Consider the following 26597-nt stretch of genomic DNA (forward strand, 5'->3'; position numbering starts at 1 on the left):
AACCAACCCACTCCTTTACACTGTCCAAATGCAACGTGAATGAGGGGCCGGCCAGTGACCTAATTTTTCCTTCCCGTTTTAGAGTCTTATCGGCTCCAGTCATTTAAACAAACAATGATTAAAGATCCCAAAGGAGAAAGTTGTGTACCTGTCAGCCGTGCACCGTGAACTTTCAAGCCTCATATTTCCAAATTGAATCGTTGGTCGTACCAGTCAAAAGTTTATAAAAGAGTTCATCATTAAATTACTCGTGCTTTTGGGGAAAAAAAAAAGAACATGAGAGATGTATTTCGAACCTTGAATTTGATATGCGTAATTCAAAATTTGGTGTTCATAAAGATAATGCTGTTGTATTCTTATTTTTCTTTTTGTATGCCCAGCTTAGGGGAAAGAATAATGCTGAATGCCAAACTCACAATCTTACAATGAAAGAAAATGCGACTTAAAAAAGTTTCATTAAAAAAAAAAAAAAACTTATGTTCAAACCATCATAGTTCAGAAGGTAATCAACATCACCTCAAAAGATTTAAAATTACTCTTTTCCACAGGTGGGTGCTTTCAATTTTAAGTGAGAATACAATTGGTGTATTCATCTAGTATCCTGATGATGTGAACAAATCTCATCTTGTGTATTGTGAGAGTATCTGAATGAAAAATCTAATTGACAAAAGGATTTCCTATCCTGCAAGGTTCAAAAGATCACTCACCTGGAAGCCCAAAAAATTTCTGTTTTATCAGGAAACGGTAAACAAAAAGGGCTTAGTTTTCTTTTCTCTGTTCATCACTGAAGGCCAAATCGAATATCTGGCTGTAGTCGTCTACAAAGTGAACATCTAGGCCTTCTTTCACATTTGGAGCAAGCTCATCAAAGTCCCTCCTGTTGGCTGAAGGGAATATGAGGGTCTTCACTTCACTCCTCCTTGCTGCTATTGTTTTCTCCTTGACCTGATTATATCACAAGAAGCATAAGTTTGTAAGTGAATCATGGCTGGAATGTACAGGACTAAGCACTGAACTCTCATGAAGAACAAACATAACCAGAAAAGATCTTGTGCAACTAAAGAGCTATACCTAGTACCAGCAAATAGGACACAAATAGAAGAAAGAAAATTATTTAGGTATGTTTAACGTACCCCACCAATTGGAAGGACTTTCCCCGTTAGTGTTACTTCCCCAGTCATTGCTAGATCCTCACGGACAGGCTTCTTCATGGCAAGGGACAACATGGACGTGATCATGGTGCAACCTGCACTCGGTCCATCCTTTGGAGTGGCCCCAGCTGGAACATGGAGATGTAGCTTGGAGTTGGCAAAGAAAGGGTTATCAGGTTCTTTCTCGAGCAAGATTGCTCTTGCCACTGTGTGAGCAATTTGGGCACTTTCTTTCATTACATCTCCAAGTTGTCCGGTGACATGGAGAGCCCCTTTTCCCTCTACTTGTTCAACCAGAGTGGTCTCTATGTACAAAGTGGAACCACCCATCGCAGTCCAAGCCAGACCCATCACAACTCCAATGGGTGTTTGATCATAAATTCGCTCAGCATGAAAAACAGGTTTGCCAACATAATCAGATAAATTTGATCCGTCAACCAATACCCTCTCAACCGTCCTAGCTGCTTCAGCATCCAGACTTTCAACCGTCTTGGCTTCTTCATTATCCCGTCTCTCAACTGTCTCAGCTGTTTCAGCATCATCAGATCTCTTAACCGTCTTAGCTGCTTCAGTTTCCGGCATTTTCACAGCAACGGTATTCAAATCTACACCAACACTCTGTCAAGAAGACTACAAGCGTGAACATCCAAGAAGCTGTCTTACAAGGGTTTTGAACAAAAAATGACTGAGTAAAAAAACTCCTGAAATCCATCAACACGGTATAAATTCAACTGCAATGCTACAACCTGTGAATAGGCTGTTACTTTTGTGGTTTATAGAAGAATAAAATTTGTGGGACTAAATTGTTTAAAAATTAGAAGAAAAGAACAATGAAAAAGCAAAAAAAGTAGGAAGTTTTATATTCTCAGAATAAATACAGTAGTTAAACAAAACAAATTCAAGGATAGGACACAACTTTTCAAGGTAAAAAGTTTTTTAAGAGCTTAAATCCATTATGGTAGAAATTAATAGATTGTAAGATAACTCTGTTTCTGAGCCAAAAAAAAAAAATAATAAATAAATAGAAAGATACCTCCAGGAAAGATAGCATGACCCTTACGGCTCCCTTGGCTGACCCTTCATGTTTCACACCAGAATCAGCTGCAGATTCATCAGTTTCCTCATCACTGCTAGTCTCTTCAGATTTTGCTTCAACCTCTCCAGCAACTGCAGATTCACTTATTACTCCTTGTCGCACAAGTTGCAGAGCAATCTGTCGATAGATGACGGGGAGTTACACATAACAAAAAACAGACATAAATCCAAACTGATGAACAGAAAGCGATGCAGCAATTTCCAGACATAAGGAATTCATAACCACCATATATTCTAATTCCTCATAATTTCAAACTAGAAGGGATGGATATTACATATCGAATTCTAATGCAACTCATACAAACCTTTCGGTAAATCTTTTCTATCTGTTTCTGAAGATTCCGAACCCCTGCTTCCCGGCAGTAATTTTCTATCAGGGCAAGAAGAGCTGCGTCAGTTACTTCAACCTGGAAAGACACAAGTTCTTGATCGTTCCTCGGTTTATACAAAATACATCAATTGAACATCTCTATAAAACAAGAAGCAAATAGATGAGAGTAGGAGCAGCCCCCAGTCCAGATATCAGATAAATGAGTTCTGTTTTCCCAAATAAATATAAATTTACAAGCGAGGTCGTAAGAACCTGTTCAGGCTTGATACCACATGCTTCACGAGTAGTCTTCTCCAAGTAATCCCTAGCAATGTGCATTTTCTCATCAGTAATATACCCCGCAATAGCAATTACTTCCATTCTGTCCAAGAGAGGATTGGGTATATTCTCCACGACATTTGCAGTGCAAACAAACAGAACCTGCAATGAAATACACAGAAGAGTAAGCAACAAATTGAAAAATCGTCGAAAAGATACAGAATATGCTTGTGCAACAAATGCCAATGGAAAAGATACAGGAAAATGCCCCAAATCCATTATAAGTCCTCATCTACTTTCTTCATATCGATGGTCTGGGTACAGAATATGCTTTGGCAACAAATGCCAATGGAAAAGATACAGGAAAATGCCCCAAATCAATTATAACTTCTCATCTACTTTCTTGATATGCTTCTCCACTCAACAGGCACTTGTACTGGAGATTACAATTTCACTTGGAAAGCAATCTATTCTAGTCTTACTAAAATTCTACTTCTGATTCTGAAACTTCATTTCCTTGATGGAATTGGAACAAATCTAACATCTAGTATTTGGAATTGAAATAAGAATACAAATGGAGAAAAAGCATTTCACTTGGTTGTCAAAAAGGTGAAATGGGCAAAAGCAGCTGTGCTCAAGGAAATACCATTTTCTGAAACTTAAGAGGAGGAGGAGGAGGAGAGGAGGGGGGGTGGGGAGGGGGGAAGAGAGAACAAACTGACAGGATCAATATATCTATGACGCTTACTTTCATTTTACAGTTAGCAACCACCTATTACCAACCTAAGTAAGAATGAAAGACAATTATTTCATTCTGATTGTGGTGGAGAATACCAGACCTTAACACTTCTTCCTGCTAGGACTAAAATCATTAAGATAACCTCAAACAGATCCAAATAGCTAGAATTACTGACCTTTGATAAATCAATTGGAACATCAAGATAGTGGTCCAGAAAATTAGCATTTTGCTCTGGATCAAGGAGTTCCAACAATGCACTAGCAGGATCACCAGCATGTCCTCTTCCCAACTGCCACAAGGTGATGAATATTTAAAGCCTTAATATAGCAGTAACAAATATTTTTTACCTTAGAAATCAACTATAATCCAAACACACAGCCAAGCACTAACATAGTCAAAAACTTATTATTCAGGATATTTCTAAAGAGAAGAAAGTTACCTAGTTTAAAGAATGAAATTTGAACTACATAGTTCTAAAATTAATCAAACTTTTCAGCCATAGTACCTTGTCTATTTCATCTATCAGCACAAGAGGATTAGCTGTTCCCACATTTTTTAGACACTGCACCATCTTTCCCGGCATAGCTCCAATGTAAGTTCTGCGATGCCCCTGGATGTAATTTGGGAGTCAATGATTAACATTTCATAAATTATATTGGCATATAGCTCTATATTGATTTCATTTCACATACAAGAAGACTTTAACTACCTTGATTTCGGCCACATCAGCTAATCCTCCAACAGAAAACCTAAAGAACTTACGGTTTAAAGCACGTGCAATTGAACGACCTATGCTTGTTTTGCCCACTCCAGGAGGGCCAGAAAGACAAATGATTTTTCCTGCAATGTTAATAGAAATCCCAGATTACTCAAATTTTGGTTTAGCCAAGGATATCTAATCCACTTAAATTCCATTAATACATATCTACAATATTCAAACTCTTTTTGATGCCCAAAAAAAAAAAATTATTTCTGTTCAGAAAAATTAAGCGCATATTGGAAGGTTTTCTGAAACTAGGCTTTTGCATGGAATCTGTTCCTTTCTTCATGCCATATGAGATCATTCTCAATTGTAGAAAAGCTTACTGCTAAAAAGATAAGGCATCACAGATTAACTGTAATAGAGTATTGAAAATGCAAAGAAACTAATAAATACATTATTATTTGATTGCATTTTCCATATACAGTAAGTAGAGAAAACACATTACCAACCTTGAGAGATCCCCCTGAGTTTTCCAACAGCAATAAATTCCAATATCCTTTCCTTAACGTCATTCAATCCATAATGGTCTTCATCAAGAATTTTTTGTGCTCGAATGACATCAAAGTTCTCATCACTGCATTTGGAATTAGGAAAGTATTTCAAAAATCCAATGCCAATCCTCTCATAAATTGACCCAAAAAACGAAATCTAGATATAATTGCAAGATGCCTATCTATCTCCATACTTGGTATATAAGGTCAAGATCATATCTTCCATCACTTTTAGAGCAAACAACAAGCATGTTGACAACATAAACAATAAATAATTGTCATAACAACAACATAAAGAATAAATAATTGTCATAACAACTGGATGAAGCAGTAAAAGAGTGTGAAACCTGTAATTTCCCCAAGGCAAGGCAGTCAGCCAATCCAAATAATTACGAGTTACATTAAATTCACTAGAACTGGCCTCTAAGAGCTGCAGCTTTGTAAGTTCTTCTTCAATAACTTGCAGAACATGACGTGGGCATTTGTCCTTGTACTGTTCAATCCTTTCCCTAAACTTTGCTGCAGCAATGAATCAGAAAGTGTAATAGCAATTACAGTGATTTTAGTATAAAATTAGAATCTAGACTAAGTGCTGTCTCCTTCTAAAGGATGATGTGATGCCCGAATAAAATCCTACATCAAAAAACCACTATGTCTACAGCCAGCAGGCAATGAACTTAGTCTGGGTCACAGGCCTTGAGACTAATATAACTTTGTACAGCCACACCATCCGGTCCATATTTCACAAGTTTTACCAAATTTTTAAACTTTGAATCATTCCATTATGATACACAATGATCTTTAGAGCAGGTATTCAAATACTAGTTTACAGGCACATCGAACTATCTTTTTTTTTTTTCTTTTTTACAGGGTCTTAGAGAGGAGATAGAAACAAACCTACTACTATTTAAAAAAATTAAAAAAACTATTCAAGCGGAACTAACCAGAAAGGGCTGTCTTGTCATCTGTCTCTAAACCCAGTTCCTGCAGAGGGCAATTATAATATGTTTCATTCAGTCCAAAATCAAGAAAAAGAAATGTATAAACCCAGCTCAATCAAAACACGGCATTTGATAACAGCCCACCAAACTTTTTAGAGATACTGTACACAAATGCATTCAAATACAATTGAAGCCAAATACCTTCTTAATCGCCTTAAGTTGTTCGTTCAACAAATACCGTCGCTGCTCACCACTTATCTTTTCTTCAATTGCTTTTGCAATTGATTCCTAAATATGACCACAAACAGGTACAAGTACCTAATGCATGAGAATCAAATAACAATAAAGAAACATAAACGGCTGTGTCTTGGAAACAACATCACTAAGTACCTGAATTTTGCTGATTTCCATTTCTTTCTTTACCAACTCTAGTGTAAGTTTCAAACGTTTGTACACCTGAATTAGCAGAAAGTAGACAGGCATTAAAAATGAAAGGCAGTAAGGAAAATAAAGGATGCAAAGACATCAGATACCAAGGCTTAGAAGTGAAGATTCCATCAATGCTACATAGCAAAAGGTTTTCATATCTCAATTCAAATAAATGTTCTGAATTGAAAATGATTCAGAATAAAGATGAGGCATTCAAGGTCTGTCACTATTAAAAATATGCAACATACATCAAGCTCTTCAAGCACTTGCTGGCACTGCAATTTGTTTGCACCAGATATTGCAGCTCCAAAATCTGCCAACCTGGGAAAGCTAAAGTCTCCGATATGCTGCAGAAATGACACCAAATAGAATTAGTATGAGGATCAAATTACAAAAAATCCAATTAATTAATCAACATGCAGAAATTCAAATACATCCAACAGGCAGAAGCATGTATGTGAAATATTTTCTGCTTTCTCACATGAAGTCAAATGCAAAAGTTATTAACTAATTCAAATTGATTAACTCAAAAGCTGGTCATTTTTGTTTGGTGGCAATAACACTACAAGCATGAGATGAAGAAAAATTAAGTTTTAAAGAATAAAAGATAAAGTGCCATCACAAGTAAAGATTAAAAAAAAAAAAGGAAACTGGACAATTAAAAAAAGTCTCTCTACACTGATATTTTTCGATACAAATTATGGAATATAGAAGCCGACAAACAGATGAGAAGATCTCCATGAACTGTAGACCAAATTAGTAATGAAAACCGTGAGAATGGAAAATTTGAAGTACAATAGTTTCCAAGAAAATATATAACATACACACCTGAGTATATGTTTGAACATGGTCTCTCCAAAGGGAACTAGTCTTCAGAACATCTCTTAGGGTAGATATAACCTCAAATGATGTTGCCTTTATAACATCATCATCCTTGTCATATGGTTTGTCCTATCACGTTTAATTAAAAAAAAAAAACGTATAAAGTGCCTATTGCATACATGGAACTAATGATTCTGGAAGTGGGAAAATAAAAAACATAGAGAGTGTACCTTAAGATGATCCACTTTGACCGTAAGGGGATCCTCACTAACCTGTATGGCAGAAATTTCACAAAAAAGATAATTCATAAAAGTCTAAATTTCAAAAGCTTTAATCATACAATTCTAGGGAACAGTCAGATAAGAAATTCTACTCACCATCTCTGTTATTCGAAGTCGCCTATGGCCAATAAGGATAACCTGGTCTCCTTGGATACTTGAAATCTGTAATATTACATAAAAGATCGAAATAGAATTAACTATAGACCCACAGTTACTTATGATTGCACTTCATATATACTAACACAAGTATTCAAGGACATTAACTGGTCAAACTGAAGCACCAGAATTAGATACCTGGGCAAGTGTACCAACTTCATGAAGGCGGTTGAACAACTCTTTTCCTTTAAGGTCTGATACACTTTTCTCAGTATCAGTACTTGCATCAGTCAGCAGGTCATCTTTAAGAAGGAAGGCCCCAGCGTAAGGGGCTTGCCGTTTCCGGCTTTCTTGTAAAGCTGCCAACAATTTTGGATCCTGCAAAAAGAAATTATACTTTGTTCAGAGAAACCATACCTTCTAATCCCTACAAAATCCGAAGCATGACATGTAGAACAAATGCTGGCTTACAAGAATACCATAACAAACAATATAAAAATATGGATTTTGCCCTCAATAGTCAATATAACAAGACAAGTACTCCTATACCTTCACATAAATCGGCATATAGAAACCCGGAAAAAGAGGTCTATGTGGCAATGGTAATGCCAAAACCTGCAATATACAAAATCAGTTAATAAGAAAATGCTTAGAAAAACAATATTAAGTACTCAAGCAACCAGCAAAATAATAAAAAATGACATTTACTAATTCTATAGTTGTCAACCCAATCACAGAAGATTACCCAAATTAGTCATTGCAATCATCAAAATACTAAGATACTCCACTAAAATCCCGGTCTATATTAATAATACTTACAGTGCCAAAAGCCCCTTTTTTCAAAGATCCAGTTGCTATAAACAAAAATGTTCTTTTTTTTTTTAATTTTGAACTTTTTTTCATATGAGCTTTTCCTCAAGGCTTTGCAAGTAGCATTTATGACATTCTACATTATCCTTCACTTCTCGAACTTTCCTTGCACTTTATCACCAACCAAACAAACAATTCAATCATTAAACCAAAAATTTTTCAATCTAACCGATAAATAATCCTCCAGCCTAGGGTTTGTCGACACAATAGCGGACGAACTCTTCGTATCGGATCCGTCGGATTCGGACTTCGCTTCGGCCTCAACTACCGTCCCCTCTTCATCGCCCTTTCCAGCAGAATCCGAGCAGAAAAACCTCCGGTACCCCACCGTACGGCCCCTCCGAGTCGTTAATCCAGTGAGCTGAATCAGCGCTTTAAAAAACGGCGCCGGTTCAGCGCCGGTTCTGAAAGTAGTAGCGGTTAAGGCATGGGTGCGACATGACGTGGCGGCGGTGGACGACAGGAGTTTCAGCATTGGTAAGTTGCGGTTGCTCGAACGGCAAAGGCGGTAATTTTGGGGGAATTTAAGGGCTAGTTTGGGATTTGGAGAAGTACCATTAAAGTATAATGGAGAGGTTTTTGGGAAATGAGCGCTAGAGTTAAAGCCCTGCATAAACCCTTGAATCTTAATTTATTGGACGAATTTGTCCTCCAGTCTGGATTTAAAATACAAATGGGTCGGGGCGTTGCGGACTTGCGGAGGCATGAGAGTCTCAGAATCTACAAGGTTACTTCCGTAATTGTGATTCTTTCGTCCTTAATATGAATGATAGAAAAAAAAAAATAACCTAGAGGCTTGGAACTCCCTCGCCAGTTCGCGATCGATATTCGATAGAACCATCTGTTTTCCTTTCCTTTTTTCTTGATCCACAAGTCAAATATTTTCCACGTTGTTTTTTGAAAAAACTGCGTGATAATATTTAATAATAGTCGTTCTTTTAAAACAATTTAAGTGCCAAATTAATTTTTGGAAAATACTAATTTCATTAATAAAAAAAAAATCTCCCAAAGAGCAAAAGAGAGAGCTTTCAAGAAAAATTCAGTAATGAAGTGACTTCGACTCTAATTGAATAAAGGTTTAATTTTGAATATTAACGTGTGAAAATATTAAAAGATGTGACTGTTATTCAAATTCAACCTTACTTAAAAAAATCTAGATCTTTAGATTTAATATTTTAGAATTTGTTTTAATATTTAAGTTTAGTTCTTAGATTTTAACGTAATTTATAGGGATTATTTTCAATTTACTCCCCTGAGGTTTGAGATCATTTCAATTTGATGCAAAGTATTTATGAATTTTCATTTTCCTCCCCTACTGCTAGTACAAATTTTAGTGGACCATTTGTTGACCAACTAAAAGACCAATATACCATTTGATTAATTAAAATAATACTCGATTTCTAGTTTTTGGATAAATGGTGATTAGTTGCTCTATTTTGTTGGGGCAAATTGTATAATTAGCCTAAAATAAAAAAAATACCCTTAAAACAAAACATTTGGAGTTTTGGACAATACTAAATCATAAAAATAAATAAATAAGAGAGAGAGGGAAATCAGCCATTGCCAAGCATTCAAGCATTCTTCACCAATTTATCTTCATATTTAAAAACCCTCTTCATTTTCAATTCAACACAAGCTACAACAACATTCGTTCACATTCAAAAACCATTAAAACACACCCCTTTTATTTCCAACTCACTCTTTTAACACCATTTTACAATTCATACAAAAAGCTCAACACTAACATATCCATGGAATCACTTTCACATCTTCATGTCTAATAGGCCATCAAGCAAATATCTTTGATATCCTCCCTTAATTTCTTCAAACTATATTATTGCTCTAGAACAATTAATCCCATTTTAATCACTTCTCCATCAACCACAACCTCTATATCCATGTATCTCAAGCTGAAAAAATACAAATTAATAAATAATTAATGTATGCAATAAATTGTCTACTAATAATTTGAACAATCAAAACCATTACTAATCAGAACTACATATAGTTCTCAAAATTACACTCAACAATACTAGTGAATATGCATTTGATTCCCCGTCGAAATAGCTAGACAATAAATAAAGGATAAAGATACAACATGAAGTCCTAAGCTCTAATTAATAATTAATTAAGCTAACAAATACACAGCAACACATAAAGCATGAACAACTAATTGAATGCTATGCTATAAATGAGTTAGCACTAAGTTAGTCTTTCAATCAAATAAAATAGAAGACATTACCCTTTATACTCATTCATGCTTCTTTACCCTTTAAACTCATTCATGCTTCTTCAATAATGTCAAATTAATAGCATTTTCACATTTGGCAATTGAGATTTTCCAACTACATAATAAAGTAGAAATCTCTCTTATTTCTCTCAACAAAATTTTCTCTTTTTTGCATTTTACTAGGATTTTTAACTCACACCATGTTTTTCTAAATACTAAACACATTAAAAAGTATGCTAACTCTTCTATTATCCGAAAAACACAAATATCTCAACACCATAATTTGTCTTTAAATTCAACCCCATTTTTAAAAAAAAAAATCTTTGCAATATATTGAAAATTCAAACCGACTAATTAAGTATAATCAAACAAATACAATATCTTTTGTCGTACAAGAGTCTACAAAGTATCATTGTTGGCTATAAAAATATATGTATAAAAGTGAAAAAAAAAAAACCATCAACATCAACAGTAGCCATCACCAAGCTCGTAAAAAACTCATCTTTGATTTCAATCTTAAATAAAACAAAAAATAATGTGCAATGATGTGTATTGGTGACTACTGTACTCGCAGCTCCTTTCTAAATGGGTTGTTCGCCGATCGCCAATAATACTCACTGGTAGGACCCTCTTTCAACTCGCGATCTTGTATCATGCATCCTCGAAGTGAGTTTAGTCTAGCTCATTATCGTTGTCTCACTGTCAGCAAGAAACTTGTACACTACATTTATAAGGATTAAAGATGGGTTCTTCAATTTTCATTTTTTTATTCACTTTGGTTAATAAGAAGACTAGTCGTTGAAGAACTAATGAATAGTAGATTACTTTCTTTATTACACATTGAATATTAGACTATTGCAGACATATCTGGTGCTCTGAAGTGAAAATGGTTAAGTTTGTTTGAATTTGAAAATGAATTAAATGTAAGATTATTGGATTGCCCTCAAATACTCACGGTATATGAAACGCCAAGGGAGGACATTAGAAATGCACGAATACTTTGGATCAAACTGAAACAACCCCAAACTTCAGGGAAAAGACTAAAAATTACCCTAATTAATATAGTAGTTTCTTTTTTAATAAAATTATAATTATTTTTCACCATCCCCTGTAAAAATCGACAAATGTTACCGTGCACCCTAATCTTTCAACAACTACCACAAAGCACCCATTCCGTTAAAAATCACCATCAACTTAACTGTTATAAGGGTAGAATAGTAAAGTTACAGTGATGAATAAAGATATAAAAGAAAAAAAAAACTATTTTTTTTCTTCCTTCTCCATGACTCCATTCATGCTCCATCTTCTCTCTTCCATTTACACTATGCAGCAAGTGCTCATTTTCTTCCCTTCTCCATTCACGCTCCCCAACAAGGTTTTACGCTTTTCCCCTTCCATCGATGTCACAAGGGTCACATAACCAATTGCACTACCGCAACGAATGACCATTTCTGGGTGGAAACAAGTGGCAGGAGCTTGACGCGAGATTAAGAGGCTTCTGGCAATTCAAAGAATTATGGGTTGCTACTGACTGATGCGGCGCCAACAATGGTGACTAGCAACTATAAAGTCCCAACCCCAAAATTTTAGGGTTTCCATGTTATTGTTTAATGATTTTTAGGTTTGGGTAGTTGACAATTTGTCTTATATATAAATTATTTTGATTGTGCTGTGAAATCAGGAGTTTATGTTGTTGTCTGTGTGCTTTCAAAGAAGGTATTTAGTTATTACTATAAGTACTGGGAAATGCCATAATGTTGGAGCTTGGATTGGAGATGTCTTATGGTTCAAGGACTAATAATGTCCAATTAATTTTAATTTAATTTCTTTTTTAAAAAAATTTAATTTAATTGTAATTATTTTCAATTTACATTTAACATTATTTTTACACCTTCTATAATTGTCTTTTTTTTTTTAAGAAAATAAAGTGCCAACTGCCAATTAATATATTCTTATAATTCCAGTACTTACAGTCTTCAATTTATATGAGGGCATTATGGTGATTTCAACAGATGTCTCACAAAATCGTTAAGGTTAATGGTAATTTCCAACGGAATGGATGCGCGACGATAGTTATTGAAAGATTAGGGTGCATGGTAACATTTGTCGATTGTTATGGGGATGGCAAAAAATAACCCTTAATAATATAAAAATAATAAACAAAATTGGCATTACGAAAGAAGAGCTTGATGTTCTACTTGTACTCGCTCCTTGTATCTCTGCCCTCCGTCCTCAAGAGGAAAACAACTCTCATGAGTCATGTCCCTAAAATCCTTTACTTTAGCGGGAAATTTTCTAAATGGAAAATTTTTCTCGACAAACAAACGGGTTTTCAGGCCATTCTGCTCTGCAAATTCAACCATAGAAGACATTACAGAGCTGATAAGAAATCACCACTGGTCAAAACTCAAAAACACAGATCCTAACACAGTTATTTTACAGCTCTTCAATTCAGATGCTGACCCAGTGCTCATTCTCAGGTACTTTTGTTGGTCAACAAAGGAGCTTAGAGCCTCACACTCTTTACTACTTACTGGTAGATTATTACATTCACTAGTAGTTGCCAAAAAGTACCCAAAAATTAGATCTTTTTTGCACATGTTTGTTAAAAATGGAAAGTTTACTTCTGTTTCTACGATTTTTCATGCGCTTTCCACATGTAGTGATAGTTTATGTCGTAATTCGATTATTATTGATATGTTGATGTTGGCTTATGTGAAAAATATGAAACCCCATTTGGGTTTTGAGGCTTTTAAGAGAGCTGGTGATTATGGGTTGAAATCATCAGTTCTTTCTTGTAATCAGTTGTTGCGTGCTCTGGTGAAAGAGGGTAAATTTGAGGACGTGGAGTATGTGTATAAAGAGATGAAGAGGAGAAGAATTGAGCTTAATTTGGATAGTTTTAATTTTGTGCTTAATGGATTGTGTAAAGCTGGGAAATTGAATAAAGCTAGTGATATTATGGAGGATATGAAATCACTGGGGGTTTCACCAAAGGTGGTTACGTATAATATACTTATTGATGGATATTGCAAGAAAGGTGGAATTGGGAAGATGTATAAAGCAAATGCAGTTTTTAAGGATATGGTGGAGAATGGGATTTTACCTAATGAGGTGACTTTCAATACCTTGATTGATGGGTTTTGTAAGGATGAGAATATATTGGCTGCCATGAAGGTGTTTGAGGAAATGGGAAGTCATGGTATTGCAGCTGGTGTGGTTACTTATAATTCTTTGATTAATGGTTTATGTGTTGATGGGAAGCTTGATGAAGCTGTTGCGTTACGGGATGAAATGATGGCATCAGGTTTGAAGCCGAATGTTGTTACTTCTAATGCACTTATAAATGGGTTTTGCAAGAAGAAACTGGTGGAGAAAGCTAGGGTGTTGTTTGATGATATTTCAGAACAGGGATTGTCTCCCTCTGTTATAACATATAACACATTGATTGATGCTTATTGCAAGGAAGGCAGAATGGAAGATGCATTTGCAATGCGTAATTCTATGTTAGATCGAGGGGTGTTGCCTGATGTTTCAACATATAATTGCTTAATCGCTGGTTTATCTAGAGAGGGCAATGTTGAAGGAGTTAGGAACATCATGAATGAACTGGTAAACAATGGAATGAGAGCTGGTCTTGTAACATATAACATATTGGTGGGTGCATTGTGCAAAGATGGGAAGTCAAAAAAGGCAGTGAGTCTCTTGGACGAGATGTTCAAAGTAGGTGTAAGTCCTAGTCATGTGACATATAATACTTTAATGGACGGCTATTGTAGGGAAGGAAACCTTGTGGCAGCAATGAATTTGAGGAAGCAGATGGAGAAAGAGAAGAAGTGGCCGAATATCGTGACATATAATGTGCTTATAAAAGGTTTTTGTCAGAAGGGTAAGCTAGAAGATGCAAACGGCCTTCTTAATGAGTTGTTGGAGAAGGGTTTAATCCCAAATCAAACAACTTACCAAATTGTTAGAGAGGAAATGATGGAGAAAGGCTTTATTCCAGACATAGAAGGGCATATGTATAATATTTCAGGCACCTCATAACTCCTCTAAAAGGGAAGAAGAATTAACAGCACCATGCCCATTGTTTTTTTTTTTTTTGTGCCATTGGCATTCTTGGAAGAATGACTGTGAGTCTGCAGGCATTTGATGTTTATTCAGTACATGGCATGTGTGATTGGTCACATTTCCTGCTCTACACGTAGCCACTATTTGACTGTTGACCTCACTGTTCAGCATTCTGGCACACAAAGAGGATAAGCTCATCGAATTACTGATCATGCAAGACTTCCAATTCTACACAATAAGCATTTTTTTGCCTGTGAAGTAGTTCGTATAGGCCACTGCCATCTTGTATTGCAAGTTAACTGAACCTTTCAACTGATCATAAGCATAGTAATTATGCAGGTGAGACATCAATGCTGTTTACTATACAATTCTCTAATTGTAATTTCCCAATTAGAACATTTCTTTCCCCAGATTATTCAGGAAACTTTAAATTTTGTAAATCTTTGTAATTTTTTTGATTCTCTAATACTGATTCCTTTGTTGTTTATATCGTACTGCAGATAAACCTAGGTGCACTTGCTCATTATTTAGTAAAATTTTGCTCTGAAACTCAAATGTAATGTTGAGGTTATTGTTTATAGAAAGGCTATTTTCCCTATTAGACCATACTTGAAACAGTTAATATATCTTTCAGCATTGCCGTTCTCTTAACATCCATGAAGTCTGTATTCATCCCTAAAAATATGTCTGACCTCGGCTTCAAGGATGACACTGAAATTCAAAGGAGGAGAAACGGTGATGGTGCCAGTCCATCAAGAGCAAAGAAAGACAAAAAAAACTCTTGATCGATGAATCAGTATGCTGGAAGTTCAAAAGGCGAAATCAGGGAGAAGATTAGTGAAATTGAGCAGATGTGCAGTAATGTTACTGTGGAAAATAAGAAGTTGAGAGCTGGAGATGAGGAGTTGAATCAAAGGTTACAGATTGCAGAAACTTTTAGACTTGTGTATAGGAATGAATTGAAAGATTTTCTATATTGATCTTTGTTTAATACTCTTTTGTTGCTGAAGGTTATTATTAAAATCATTTGTTATATTCTGCATTCCAATTTTCTTCTCTTTGGAGAACCACTGAGTTGTAATCATTAATCAGAACTAAAGCACAAATGATGTATATATATAATTTAAATTACTATAATCTAAAACTAAACTCTTTCACACCCTCATTGTAGCAGTATTTTGAGATTTGAGCTTTGTACCACTATGAAAGAATTGTATAATATTCGTAATTTTTTTGTTCAATATGTAAGGAAAAAAATTAAATTAATTTCAAATTTAAAAAAAAAAAAACCTTGAGTTACGAAATTAAAAAATCTCGACGAAATAAACGGCCCTATTTTTTTTATCATAAATGAAACGGTGCGTTTTCGGGAAACAAGACAGAACTGGGATGACCATTCTGACAAAGGAGTCGAAGATTCTAAAGCGTCAACGGTCAATTGCATCATGTTCGAAGAAAACTCAAAACGCTACGATTTCATCTTCTGCGTCTCTAATGGGACGTCATTATTACAGCCTGAAAGCGAGAATCTAAACTTTGGAACTAACTCGAAGTAACCTCAACTTTTAGGATTTGGAATCTGTATTTGAGTCTGATCTCAAATTAATAGCAAAAATATCAGTTAGGGTTTATTTAGTTTTCTTATTCATGGATTTTGGAAAAAAGAGAGTCCAATTTCTTCTCTTCGTCATTGGCATCATCGCTCTCAGTATCACGGGTACTTATTTCTGTTATCAAATTCTCTTTTTGTTTTAATTCTGTTTAGGCTTGAGTTTATTTGATCGCAATCTCTAAAGCAGAGTTTTTTTTTTTCCTCCCCCTTTTTGGCTGCAGCTGTAAGTTTTATTCAATTCTGATAATGCAAATCTAGTAGTTGTAACGTGGTACAATCAGTGAGTGATTACAACTGCAAAAGCAAATTAAAGAAGATAATGATTATCTTACTAGATTTGAAGCAGCACAGATGTGCATGTTTTAGCTTTTAATTACCATAGTTATCGACCAAATTGCTACATGCCTTTCAATTTTATGTAGGAGAAGTTAAGTGAGTAACACCCGTTAATGTGTGATTGTTATGCTGTGCTCGGTGCATTTGGTTGTGCTGAACATGTTGGAACGATTTAATGGTGTATGTGATTCCCTGAAGGAGGACTGTTTTGAACCCTAAGCTCTAGCGTCAACCTTTTTGAAGATCTCGATGATTTTTTCGTTGAGGGGGTTTGGGTGAGGGGGTTTATTTTTTACTTAAGGCAGGGACCTCTAGCACTTTGATAATTTATTGGATTATTAAAAAAAAAATGTCATAGTTGTTTTAATTACCTTTCAATGTGAATTTGGAACAAGGGCTGGCAATTTTCAAAAGTCCCTCTTTGCATTCTTTTCACTTTGTAGATCGATCTTTGCCTTTTATGATTTTATATCTGTGTAATTGATATGATATTAAATTTTCTAACAAAGTTTAGTTGCATCTTATACTTGTTCTAAGAATTCAGATTTTCCAAACTACTATGATAGTTTTAAGATATTTATATATAGTTTCTCCTTTGGAACCTTTGCGAGATTTTGATTCGTAAGTTTGTTGAATGCTCCCCTTTAAACTTGCACATGCTTGTCTTCATATTTGTGCACTGTTGTTTGCCCGATTGTACATGTCTAATACGTATGCCACTTGAGCATATGCTACTCTTTGCAAATAGACTCTTACCATTTGTTATTTATAGCTGAAAAATGCAGGCAATTGGTGGGGGAAGATGCTTCATCCCAGAGTGGGAAGTTTACAATCTTGAACTGCTTTGACATGGGTTCCGGAACTGTAGCATGTGGAGTGAAGGAGGGTGTAAAGCTCTATTTCTACAACATAAGAGCTGCTCATGTCGAGAGAGCAAGAAATGTAGCAATTGAGAAAGCAGTAGTTGATGCATTATCACAGGGACTGTCTTCCAATGATGCTGCCAAACAAGCTCAGAAAGAAGGAGCAAAGGCAGCAAAGCTCGCAAAACGGCAAGCCAAGCGTATTATAGGCCCCATTATTGCTGCTGGATGGGACTTTTTTGAAGCAATATACTATGGTGGTACCATCACAGAAGGGTTCATCAGGGGCACTGGCACTTTGTTTGGCGCCTATGCTGGAGGATTTCTTGGGGAGGAAAGACTTGGGAGGTTTGGTTACCTAGTTGGTAGTCATTTGGGCAGTTGGGCTGGCGGTAGGATAGGCTTAATGATTTATGATGTGGTTAACGGAGTGCATTTTTTGCTTCAATTTGTTCAAAGTGAAGAAAGTGAAGCTCATGATGCTCCAGTTGAGGAGAAGTTTCAAGACTATGCTAATGAAGCTCCTTCTTTTTGGAACTCTGAAGCTTCTGAAGATTCCAAGGCATCTGATTCTTCTCTCTATGAGAATTCAGAATCCGAAACATATGAAAATTCTGAGCTGTAATGAAGGGAAAGATTCTGTTTCATGAATTTTCATTTCTCAAAACTATGCTGATTGTAGATGCTACGTAAGCTGCATTTTAGTGACTCGTTCAAATTTGGGTATACATGTACTGATAAAGGTTTTATAAGTCATCCGAATTTGTCTTGGCCAACTGAAGCATTTATTTTTATTTTGCATTATTCATGAATTAGTTAGCGTATGTGTGCATGCTCTCTAACAGGATGGTCCATGCCAATCAGAGTTTTTGAAAGAACTAATAACGCTGCCAAGGGTCTTGGTGGTGATGGGCTTCTTAGCCAAACATAAGTAGCCTTTCCTTTGACAAAGTAGAACCCTTTTCACTTTCTTCTTTTTTCCTCTTTCCCTACCAAGTACCAACCACAAACTTAAATTCTCTCCATTGGTTATTATGCTACTTTTTTTTATCAGTCTTAAATATCAACAATGTATGTATAACAAAATTACGCTCTGTGATAAATGAGGTTGTTATGGAAAAATCTTAGGAACTCTCGATGTATACACTTATCTGTATTATGTTCTTGCCATTAGTACCTCGCTATCAATTGTGAAATAGTAAAGATACACATAATCAAAGCCAACGGAAAAGGGTGTTTGCACGACGAGTACTCAAAAGTCCAAACTTTTTTCGGTCGTTATATATATAACAAAATACCTTCTACATATGCACCATTAAGTGGATGACTTTGAAGAACTCCCACGGCTAGTACAGCTAGCTTAATCAATATTGAAGATGATATCAGAAAAAATGGAAAGAGAATAAGATCGTAGCAAAAGCTTGTGAAGGCTATCATCAAAAGGGACAAAAGATTGACTGAACTAAACTGTTTTGAAAACAACAGCTAGGAGAGCCCATTGACGTTAGCTTGTGGACGGTGTTGTAGGCCTAATAAAAAAAACTTAAAGACCCCTATCCACGATCCGTCGCGATCAGAATCAGAAGCATCGTGTGCGGGCACATGGTGGTCGTGTGGCTGCCACACAGCCCCGCCCCAAGTGGCTGCAGTTTCTTTGACTTCACTCGTAACCAACCAACATGCAAATAGTAGTGACCCACTTTAATTTCTCCTTTCCATGTATTGATTGTTGAAGCATTTCATTCTGTGGGCACGACGCGGGGCTCTACCAAGACGATATACATTTTTAAAGATTTGGACGGAGATAAGAAGCTTCACTAAATGCCAATCATAGTTTCCCATTAGTAGTTGAATTCGGACGATAGCGGGACAAAGTGTATTTACTATCACTCAAGGTACGCCTAAGAGCATCTCCTAGACAATATAAAATGAAGTATAATGGTATAAGAACATTAAACTATGATGTGTTAGTAGCAAAAGGATTGGGATTGGTGGTTCAAGCATAATTAGATAATTTTAACTCAGTGTAAAGGAAATCATAGTTTGAGGACCACCTTACTGCTGGGTGTGCAAAAGAATTAAATTAGCTCCCAACATTTGAGAGAAGATTCGATTCATTTTTCGGTTTAGATATTAATAGATAACACCTAATGAAATTCTAGCAGATCCTTTAGAAATGAAAAATGATAGTGGTGCCATAGAAACAACTATAAGTTGTTAACATGCTCTTTTTATTAATTTTTCAATTAGTTGTAAAATTATATTAGTGATCAAAAAAGGAAGAATATATTCCACAAATCAATTTACCATGCCATCCGGGGATTGGGGTTAAGCATTGAAGAAGCTATAAAATTTCTATACAGAGTAGAATAGTAAAAAATTATTGAGTTCAGTTATATTAAAATCGTTTTATAGTGTAACAATCTTTCATAACTATATGATAAATGTTATATTATATTATTTATTATTTATCACTTTAATGATTTGTGTTATATGTTAAAACAACTCCAACATATCATGGCCAAAATTATTTCTTTTTTTTTTTTCTCCAAGGCCACTGATGACATGCAAAGGCAATGACTTCATAATGGCATCAATTTCACTAGATTGCATTTTCCTAAAAATCCTACTCTGCCCTTGAAAGTGCTTTATCCAAAAAAAGGTACCCCAATTTCAGTGTCGAGTAGTCGCATTTAGTCCTCTTTGTAGTAGTGAAAGTGGCCCAATTGGATTAATTAATAAAAAGATGAATTTCAATGACGACATATATGTGTGTGTCTGTGAGTGTGTGTGTGTGTGTGTAATCTGCACATTCTTTAATGTCTATGCTTATGGCCTAGGCTGACTTTCTCTTATTGCTTTGGACTTTTAACCTAAAAGTGTTGAATTTATTGTAATTGTGTATAATTCCAAGCTGCTTTTGTCAACGAATGCAAGCGTAAGGAATACTTAATATATTTTGACATATTATTTGATTACTTTTAACAATTATTTTTTTCTCATAATGTCTCAATGTTTATCATTTTACCACCAAATTGTTAATAAATTGTTGATGCCACGTGTGTATTTTAAGAATTTCATTAAATTCAATATTTTAAGAATTTCATAAGATATAATATTTTTAATTTTATCAATTAATTATTTTAGATATATAAAATAATCAATTGATAAAATATTATTTCTTTGTATGTATTTAATTTATATTTTTTTAATTTAGAGAGTTAAATTGCTCTTATATAGCTTAGGGGTAAAATAGACTTTTTATTATAACTTCCATTAAAGATTAAGTCGAATTTAACAGTTTAGTGATAGAATAATAAAAAATAAGATATTAAGTAAAAAAATACTTGTAAGAAAAATTTAATAATAAAATAATATATCAAAAAATATATAAGCGGTAAAATCATAATATCCCTAAGAAATAAAGTTTAACATAATGTTCCCTTAAATGCTTAATGAATTGTTTGCCACTGTCCCAAACTATTCATCTGCATCTCACACGTGTCATTAGTTAATTGCATACATATTTAAACCTTTACTCGGCAGATTTAAGCTAAGACATATTTTGAGTGCTTTTTCGAGTATGCGAAAGCATTTGTCCACGCATGCTCGAGACACTGAATCCTTATTATAAAAACAAACAAACAAATAAATAAAAGAAAGGTCAAGAGAATAGCTTGCAAAAAGCACCCAATGGCAGGGCAGCACTAGTGGAAAAGAATTTATTATCTCTCATTTGCACCATTGAATCTAAAAGGTTAAAAAAGGTAAGAATTAAAGCATCTCTATCTCTTCTCGAGAAGTAGAATTTTTTTTTTTCTTGTTCAAACTATTTGATTTCGATGACATGAAATGTCAACAAAACAGGCTTCAAAACTGGCCATCCAAATTGTGTAAAGGGCACTTGTCTATTATTACATTATGGCAACATCAAGATGAATAAAAAAATTTAAGTACGTTTGTGTAAAGAAGAAATTGATGGTGGTGGTGCCCCAAACAGCTTGTATGATGATGCTTTCTTTCTTTTTTTTCATTTTTTTTTCTCCCCAATCCAATTTTCCTGTGTGGACTGTGGAGAATCTCTGAAAGAAGTCAAGGTGTCACTGTAAATTTGGGTCCCAAAAGTGTGACCCTAGGGCCCCTTAAAATTGAGACATTTTCATGTCACTTGCCATTAATTCCATTAATGATTATAAAGATTATTTATATGGTTATTTACATAGTTAAAGATATAACACTAATTAAGCACAACCCTGCTTGAAATGATAAAAGGCATACGAAATATTCGCTTCGGATAAAGTAAAATTAAACAATAGTTAATTTTTTATCGTGATTTTCTGAAAGAAACCACTTATTTAGGGTATATTTGAGAGTATTTTAATCTTCCAAATCTTTTAAAATTGAAATAAATCTTTAATAACGATTTTTGAGAATAGAAATATGTTTAAATTTTGTTAGGAAAATAAGCATGAAGAGCTTGAGTACTTTTTACAAGGGACATAAATGCGATTATACACGAGTATTGATGGGAAATCTTGAATGTTCTCATAGGTGACATCAATTAGAATGGGATGATCAAATAATAATAATATGCTTACATGGGTTTGTCTTTGAATTTGTGATAATAATATGTGTATATTTATAATAACTAATGAGAAATTCGAAATGACTCCTGGATATTATAGTTTATGTCGTCTAAATCATCAAATCAGATAAGTGCCTCAACCAACCAAAAAAATGCCTAGTAAATCAAGGCATCTTTCACAAAGAACGACACTAGGAAGTTTGAATTAATTAACTTACAAGACTATGCACAATTGACAAATATATTACTTGGCTATACACAATTTTGACAAATATATTACTTGGCTATACACAATTGACAAATATATTACTTGGCTATTCACAATTGACAAAATATATTACTTGGCTATACACAATTTTGACAAATACATTACTTGTTTTCTTCCATTTCTGAACGAGAAAGATTACAAGTTAGAATAAGCACTGTTGTCTGTTGTATTCAGATATACACACTGATATGTATTAAATCATTGAAAAAAAAAATGGATATAAACAAAAATGTCAACATTCAGGCAAAAGTAAAATGGCTCTATCAATCGGTTTGATCATTTCAATGTGACCGATGATCATTTACATTGCCCTCAGCGGACCCAACTCCTCGTCTGTTTTATGCATATAATATGATAAGACAAATGGGTTCCATGTATGCTAAGTTGATAAAATCCAGTGTGAACCGAATGATGCCGATCACTTGATGTCACTCAAGAAAATTGGCTTACTTGGTAATCGGTTAATTGATTATTACATAACTTGTTTTGCTGTCACAAGTAACCAAAAAAATATTTGGTTAACGATTTTAGAAAAGATATAATGTGAAACTTTAAAGAGCGGCAATATGAAACCATAAGGACGGGGGAATCTTCATAAATTTCAAATTTTTGATGATTTTTCACTGGCTAATGCTAAGTTACATGCATGTAACTTACAATCCTTTCACATAAATAGTGAGTAGTGTGAGCTCATTTACTATTCATGTAAGAGGATTGTAAGTTACATGTATGTAACTTAGGGGATCCTTTTTCACAAACCCTAAAGAATGATAAAAATGAGAAAATGGTCCAAAATCATAATACAAAAAGCTTCATCATCACTCCTCTAGCAGTTCATGAGCTGAAAGTAACAGCAATTCTTTCAGAATGAGCTAAAATGTAATCTATCACGATAAAGAATACTATAAAAGAAATAATACGTGGGAATCATTTAATAAGACAATAAAATTTCTTATGGTGAAAATAAAAGGCATGAGATTCTTATTTTTCATATACAAATTACATTTAACGGTCGTGATTCGCACCATATGTGTATCTTGTAATAATATAAATGGCTTTCATTCAGAAAGTTTCTCTAATTTCCATCACAATGGTCAGAATTTAAAAAAAAAAATCTCGATCACAAGTTTGTAACACAATTAACATCAAAAGCAGATGGGAGAAGGACTCATGCCTAACTGATAGTGAGTTTTGCAGGCCACGGCTATGAAATCAAAATGCCTCGGCATTAGGATCAGGTAATTTGATTCCAATTCCCAATAAAATTATGTGCATGTATCCTTTATTTTGTGGTCCACAAAAGTTCAATCCCTCAAAGTTTTATGCACAAGAGACAACACTATGCAAACTTCTCTCAAAACATAATCACCTATGCTTCTCTTAAAACTTAACCACCTATGCATTTACTTTGTCTTCATAATGCTTCTTACTTTTGGACAAAAAAAATCAGGAAGCCGGCGAGGGATGAATTGAAGAAAAAAAATTACATATTGGAAGAAGTAATTACGTGATTTATTATTGAAACGGTGTAATAAAAACAAGCTAAGTAATTGACTCACGATAAAGTAATCTGTTTGGAATTGAGGTTCAGCAGCCGTAAAAGTGTAGCACTAAATTATTTGATAAATATTATCTATTGTAAATTAAAAACTAAGTTGATTTGATTTGATTTTTATAATTTTATGATGAAAAATTTATTATGTTTTTACTAATTTTATTAAAATTATATTTATTACATATTATATATTTTTATTTTATAATATATTTTTTTTACAGCAACTATAAGGTAGAGTTAAATCACTTTAATATAAAAAAAAAAAAAAAACCAAAGGTGCTAGTTACTATTAATAATGCAATGGAAGCCAATGCTCTCTGCAAAGTGGACCCCACAGTTGCCCATAAATAATAACCCGATTGGAGGTTTGAACTTGTCCTAAGCCTTGACACAATTGGTCCTGTGTTGTTTTCAATACCAATATTTTTCTGCTCTGTAAGTTTGAAAGAGTCTCCAATATCAATATCCTCATAGTGTCGACATGGTTTGCCAAAATGATGCTTTGGTAAAAAAAGTCTGTGAGTTGTATGAGCAAATCTCAGGCCTTGAGAGTCTCAAACCCTGCAAAGATGTCAACATGCTCTTCACAAACCTTGTTGTCACATGCATGCCACCAAATTACCCTATTGATGTTACCAAGCTTTGCCAAAGCGTTCAAGACATTAGGTCTAAGCTCATTAGACTTTGTGGTGAAGCTGAGGGCCTTTTGGAATCCCATTTCTCTTCTATCCTAGCTTCATTTGAAAACCCTATTGCCAATCTCAATATTTTCCCTTACTATTCAAACTACATCAAGCTTAGCCAACTTGAGTTCAACATCCTTACCCAACATTGCTCTCGCTTCCCTACCAAAATTGCATTTATTGGGTCCGGCCCTCTTCCTTTGACTTCAATTGTTTTAGCCATTAATCATCTCACTACTACTTGTTTCGACAACTATGATATTGACCCTTCGGCCAATTCCAAGGCTCTTAGCTTGGTTTCATCTGACCCTGATTTGTCAACACGAATGTTCTTTCACACTACTGATATAATGAATGTTTCATCAGCGCTTAAAGACTATGAAGTCGTTTTCTTGGCAGCGCTGGTAGGGATGGACAAGGATGAAAAGATTCGAGTCATCGATCATTTGGCTAAGTACATGGCTCCCGGTGCTCTTCTAATGCTGAGGAGTGCTCATGGAGCTCGTGCCTTCCTTTATCCGGTTGTTGATCCTTGTGATCTTCTCGGGTTCGAGGTTTTATCTGTCTTTCATCCTACTGATGAAGTGATCAATTCAGTGGTACTTGCGCGTAAGTACGTAATGCCATCACTCGAGCAACAAGATCAGCTTAGCCCTAAAATTCTGCCTAAGAAATGTTCCAAGATTGAAGCCTTCAATCCCCTTCACCATGGAAGCATGATTGATGAATTGGCCATTGAGGAGCAGCTCTCATGAATTTCTTCGCGTTCCGATCATGAATTGGATCCTATAATTGCTCTTCTGGCGTGTTGATCACGTATGTCTAACATCTTATTATACATCTACTGGTAGCAGGTTAATGTCATCATTTTGTGTCTTTGCGTCTTATGTTTCAATAAACTATACAATGCCTTGTAGACCAATCCCTATGTCCCGAGAAATTAAAATTAATCTATCTGATTTCCTTCTATGTGAGCTTTACTTTTGTTAATCTTGAAAGATTTCATTATAGAAGCTCATCTTTGATAATTTATATATATATAACTAAGATTTTTTTTTCTTCTCTGTTTTAATTCTTTTGTGATTCTTTAAATCATAAGAGGATCTTAATCCGTCGTACGTGAGTATACATGTGAGTATGTAATGCATGTTTCTTTCATTAATTTTCTTCCTCAATTTCTTTTCGTGAAAGCAAAATGCTTGTACCAATTTTGCTTACCCTTTGGCATAAGTGTAAGAACAAATTGCGGATAGAGTGACGCCATACGCAGTCCGCTAGTTGGCTTCCGTAATGAATCTAACACAAATTAGTCAAGAAAAGGACAGTCAACTGTTTTAACTGTTCTAGATATAAGCTGACGACATGTGGGCGCATTAAATTGTTGTTTCGTTTTGTGCACATGAATGCTTATCTTGTTAGGATAGGAAAGCAGTGACTGAAGCAAATTAGAGATGAAGCGGAAGAGATGTACAAATCAAAAGTCCAATTGAGAATTGCCCTTCAATTTTGTTGTGTTGCGATAATATATCATGCTTCATTTGTCAATCAGTGCAAATTGTAGAAATATGCCATAATGTTGGCATGCTTTGATATCTTTATCAGTTACAGTGATGGTGCGTTCTCTGGAAAATCTGTATTTGATTTCAAGAAGGAATAATCGCTCTGTCATGTCAAGCTAGTAGCGGTTAGTTCTACAAGATCAATGAATGGTAGTTGTCATTTTACTTAATTTGTTTGTGACAGCCCGTGCTGCTTATCATTAATATCAAAGCTAGCTACTGGCTCTTAAGATTGATTTTAAGCTTTAGTGAAATAATTTCATATGCCAGTATTAGTTGGTTCAACCGACAGACTCTATTCATATGATATAAGAGATTTGGAATTCGAATCCTATACAGTACTCCAGAGATAGTGGAAAGAGTTTTGTGGTACGTTTACCAGGGTTTGAAGAATTATTTGGAGGATTGGTAGCCATGAGCACTTTTGCCACACCATTGCATGCTAGCTCTGAAGTGCGTAATTGCATATTTTTTGCCCTCTTTTCTAACGATCACTCTGCTTTGTTCAACGCAAGAGTAGTTTTATTTTTATGTACTGTTTTAGTCAAGATTTTTCTTATCCGAAAAT

The 26597-nt window shown here is 34.8% G+C and overlaps 4 protein-coding genes across 8 annotated transcripts; 3 read left to right on the plus strand and 1 right to left on the minus strand.

Moving 5' to 3' along the window:
• Positions 1-330: 330 nt before the first annotated feature.
• LOC18040840 (lon protease homolog 1, mitochondrial) lies at positions 331-9141 on the minus strand. 4 transcript variants are annotated; one of them, XM_006433468.2, is made up of 20 exons: positions 8437-9137; positions 7947-8012; positions 7596-7775; positions 7398-7463; positions 7251-7292; positions 7027-7149; positions 6447-6545; positions 6160-6225; positions 5971-6057; positions 5773-5812; positions 5176-5347; positions 4787-4911; positions 4284-4414; positions 4080-4184; positions 3750-3863; positions 2830-2997; positions 2552-2653; positions 2185-2364; positions 1134-1769; positions 331-945 (listed from the first exon to the last, which is right to left on the minus strand). In XM_006433468.2, exons 1-20 carry the CDS (start codon positions 8878-8880, stop codon positions 760-762), a joined length of 3132 nt encoding a protein of 1043 aa, XP_006433531.1. In that variant the 5' UTR covers positions 8881-9137; the 3' UTR covers positions 331-759. The 4 variants fall into 4 exon arrangements, with proteins under 4 accessions (XP_006433531.1, XP_024039837.1, XP_024039840.1 ...); XM_024184069.1 differs by lacking the exon at positions 7027-7149; XM_024184072.1 differs by lacking the exon at positions 331-945 and having other exon boundaries at positions 1717-1805; positions 8437-9141.
• A 3546-nt stretch (positions 9142-12687) lies between these two features.
• Positions 12688-15542, plus strand: LOC18040841 (pentatricopeptide repeat-containing protein At1g09820). 2 transcript variants are annotated; one of them, XM_024182935.1, is made up of 2 exons: positions 12688-14907; positions 15069-15542. In XM_024182935.1, the coding sequence occupies exon 1, from the start codon at positions 12757-12759 to the stop codon at positions 14542-14544; it is 1788 nt and encodes a 595-aa protein (XP_024038703.1). In that variant the 5' UTR covers positions 12688-12756; the 3' UTR covers positions 14545-14907; positions 15069-15542. The 2 variants fall into 2 exon arrangements, with proteins under 2 accessions (XP_024038703.1, XP_024038704.1); XM_024182936.1 differs by having other exon boundaries at positions 15273-15509.
• A 423-nt stretch (positions 15543-15965) lies between these two features.
• On the plus strand, positions 15966-18135 carry LOC18041482. Its single transcript, XM_006433470.2, has 2 exons — positions 15966-16285; positions 17289-18135. The coding sequence occupies exons 1-2, from the start codon at positions 16216-16218 to the stop codon at positions 18002-18004; spliced, it is 786 nt and encodes a 261-aa protein (XP_006433533.1). The 5' UTR covers positions 15966-16215; the 3' UTR covers positions 18005-18135.
• Positions 18136-24177: 6042 nt separating this feature from the next.
• Positions 24178-25439, plus strand: LOC18041553 (nicotianamine synthase). Its single transcript, XM_006433471.2, has one exon. The coding sequence runs from the start codon at positions 24269-24271 to the stop codon at positions 25223-25225; it is 957 nt and encodes a 318-aa protein (XP_006433534.1). The 5' UTR covers positions 24178-24268; the 3' UTR covers positions 25226-25439.
• The last annotated feature ends 1158 nt before the right edge of the window (positions 25440-26597 follow it).

Source organism: Citrus clementina, unplaced genomic scaffold (assembly GCF_000493195.1).
Source record: "Citrus clementina cultivar Clemenules unplaced genomic scaffold, Citrus_clementina_v1.0 scaffold_5, whole genome shotgun sequence".
Classification (NCBI taxonomy): Eukaryota; Viridiplantae; Streptophyta; class Magnoliopsida; order Sapindales; family Rutaceae; genus Citrus; species Citrus x clementina.

Bases quoted from the DNA above. Each gene is read 5' to 3' on its own strand.
- LOC18041553 (XM_006433471.2), top strand. From the start codon at position 24,269: ATGGTTTGCCAAAATGATGCTTTGGTAAAAAAAGTCTGTGAGTTGTAT.
- LOC18040840 (XM_006433468.2), bottom strand. From the start codon at position 8,880: ATGCAGGGCTTTAACTCTAGCGCTCATTTCCCAAAAACCTCTCCATTA. The intron at 8,013-8,436 runs GTTAGATTGAAA...TGTATATTGCAG, and splicing joins GGCTGGAGGATTATTTATCG to GTTTTGGCATTACCATTGCC. The intron at 946-1,133 runs GTACGTTAAACA...TGATATAATCAG, and splicing joins AAGTCCTTCCAATTGGTGGG to GTCAAGGAGAAAACAATAGC.
- LOC18040841 (XM_024182935.1), top strand. From the start codon at position 12,757: ATGTCCCTAAAATCCTTTACTTTAGCGGGAAATTTTCTAAATGGAAAA.
- LOC18041482 (XM_006433470.2), top strand. From the start codon at position 16,216: ATGGATTTTGGAAAAAAGAGAGTCCAATTTCTTCTCTTCGTCATTGGC. The intron at 16,286-17,288 runs GTACTTATTTCT...TGTTATTTATAG, and splicing joins CATCGCTCTCAGTATCACGG to CTGAAAAATGCAGGCAATTG.